This window comes from Suncus etruscus, chromosome 11, assembly GCF_024139225.1.
Source record: "Suncus etruscus isolate mSunEtr1 chromosome 11, mSunEtr1.pri.cur, whole genome shotgun sequence".
Taxonomy (NCBI): Eukaryota; Metazoa; Chordata; class Mammalia; order Eulipotyphla; family Soricidae; genus Suncus; species Suncus etruscus.
The window spans coordinates 36,723,176-36,724,829 of NC_064858.1; the positions used below are offsets into that span (position 1 = coordinate 36,723,176).

Below are 1,654 nucleotides of genomic sequence, written 5' to 3' on the forward strand. Positions count from 1 at the left end.
CTGGAGATAGAGACAAACACAAAAATAAGAATGCAGACGCAGAAGAACTCTAGTGGCATAGTTTCATTAGGTTCATGTATGCTTATATGAGGATATGAGCTAGTTAAAATGCTAAATTTGAAAACTAATAATCTTTATTGGTCAATTCTTTTTTACCTCTTCGCATAATTATATTATGCTTTTGAAAAACTAAATGACTTACTTTGTTTTGATTTTTGATTGGGGGATCACTCTGTTATATGATTAGGGCTTACTCCTGGCTCTGGACACAGAGATCACTCCTGGCAAGCTTGGGAGATCATACAGAGTGCCAAGGATCAAACCCAGGATTGGCTGCATGCAAGGCAAGCACTTTAGCTCTTGTAATATCTCTCTGAACTCTTCCCTAGTGTGTTTTATTTCCTATAGACATGTTCAGCACAGCTACTTCACAATTTAGTTCAACAAATGCAAATCGTCTCGAGAGGAAAAATAAAATCTATGACAGAGAAACTTTTATTTGCATCTTAACAAATTATTATTAGTACAGTCTAGTACACATTTCCTAGAAAAACCTTTATAGAGCTAATTGCAGGGGTCATGGTGAAGGATTTTATAATGAGGCATGAATTAGAGAACCACTAAGTCTTTATTTGACAAGTTAAGAAAAATCACACTTCATCAAACAGCCAGTATCAGCTTCACTCTGCTGCAGGTAATCTAGTAAAAGGGGTCAGCAGATATGCTTAGAATAGGAGAACGCCTCCTCCTTTTTGCAGTAGTGAGTGAATCAATATTGGGGAGTTTAGGGAATGGATTTATTGGAATTGTGTATTGCATTGATTGTGTGAAGAAAAAGAAATTCTCTATGATTGGCTTCATTCTTACTGGCTTAGCTATTTCCAGATTTTTTCTGATATGGCTAATAATTACAGATGGATTTATGAAAATATTCTCTTCAGATTTATATATATTAAGTCATTTAATTTATTATGTTAGCTACTTATGGATAGTTACCAATCAATTGAGCATCTGGTTTGCCACCAGTCTTAGTGTATTCTATTTACTAAAGATAGCACATTTCTCCCACCACATTTTTCTCTGGTTGAAGAAGAGAATCAATAGGGTTCTTCTTCTTTTGATGGGATTCTTGCTTATTTCATGGATGTTGATTTTCCCAAATGTTGTGAGGATCATTAATAAAAGAACAGAGAATAAAAGCACCGTCTCATATATTCACAATTCGAACACTGAATTCTTTATCCACCAGATTCTGTTCAACCTGGGAGCCATTGTCCTCTTTGCACTAACCCTAATGAACTGTGTCTTCTTAATTGTTTCCCTCTGGAGGCACCACAAGCAAATGCAAGCAAACTTCACTGGATCCAAGGACCCCAGCACCAGAGCACATATGAAAGCCATGAAAATTGTACTATCCTTTATCATCCTGTTTGTCTTGTATTTTATAGGCATTGTTATAGAAATAATATGTTCTACTATGCCTGAAAATCAACTGCTGTTTATGTTTGGCATGACAACTGCAGTCCTCTATCCATGTGGTCACTCCTTTATCTTAATTCTGGGAAACAATCAGCTAAAGAAGGCCTCTGAGAGTGTTCTACAGCAGTTTAAGTGTCTGAGAAGAAATCTCACAGAATGCCATGGACAAGTTTGA

At 36.2% G+C, this 1,654-nt stretch overlaps 1 protein-coding gene across 1 annotated transcript; it reads left to right on the top strand.

Annotated features, from left to right (window-relative positions):
• The first annotated feature begins 721 nt into the window (after positions 1-721).
• TAS2R10 (taste 2 receptor member 10) lies at positions 722-1,654 on the top strand. The gene has a single exon (XM_049782914.1). The coding sequence runs from the start codon at positions 722-724 to the stop codon at positions 1,652-1,654; it is 933 nt and encodes a 310-aa protein (XP_049638871.1).

Bases quoted from the DNA above. Each gene is read 5' to 3' on its own strand.
- TAS2R10 (XM_049782914.1), top strand. From the start codon at position 722: ATGCTTAGAATAGGAGAACGCCTCCTCCTTTTTGCAGTAGTGAGTGAA.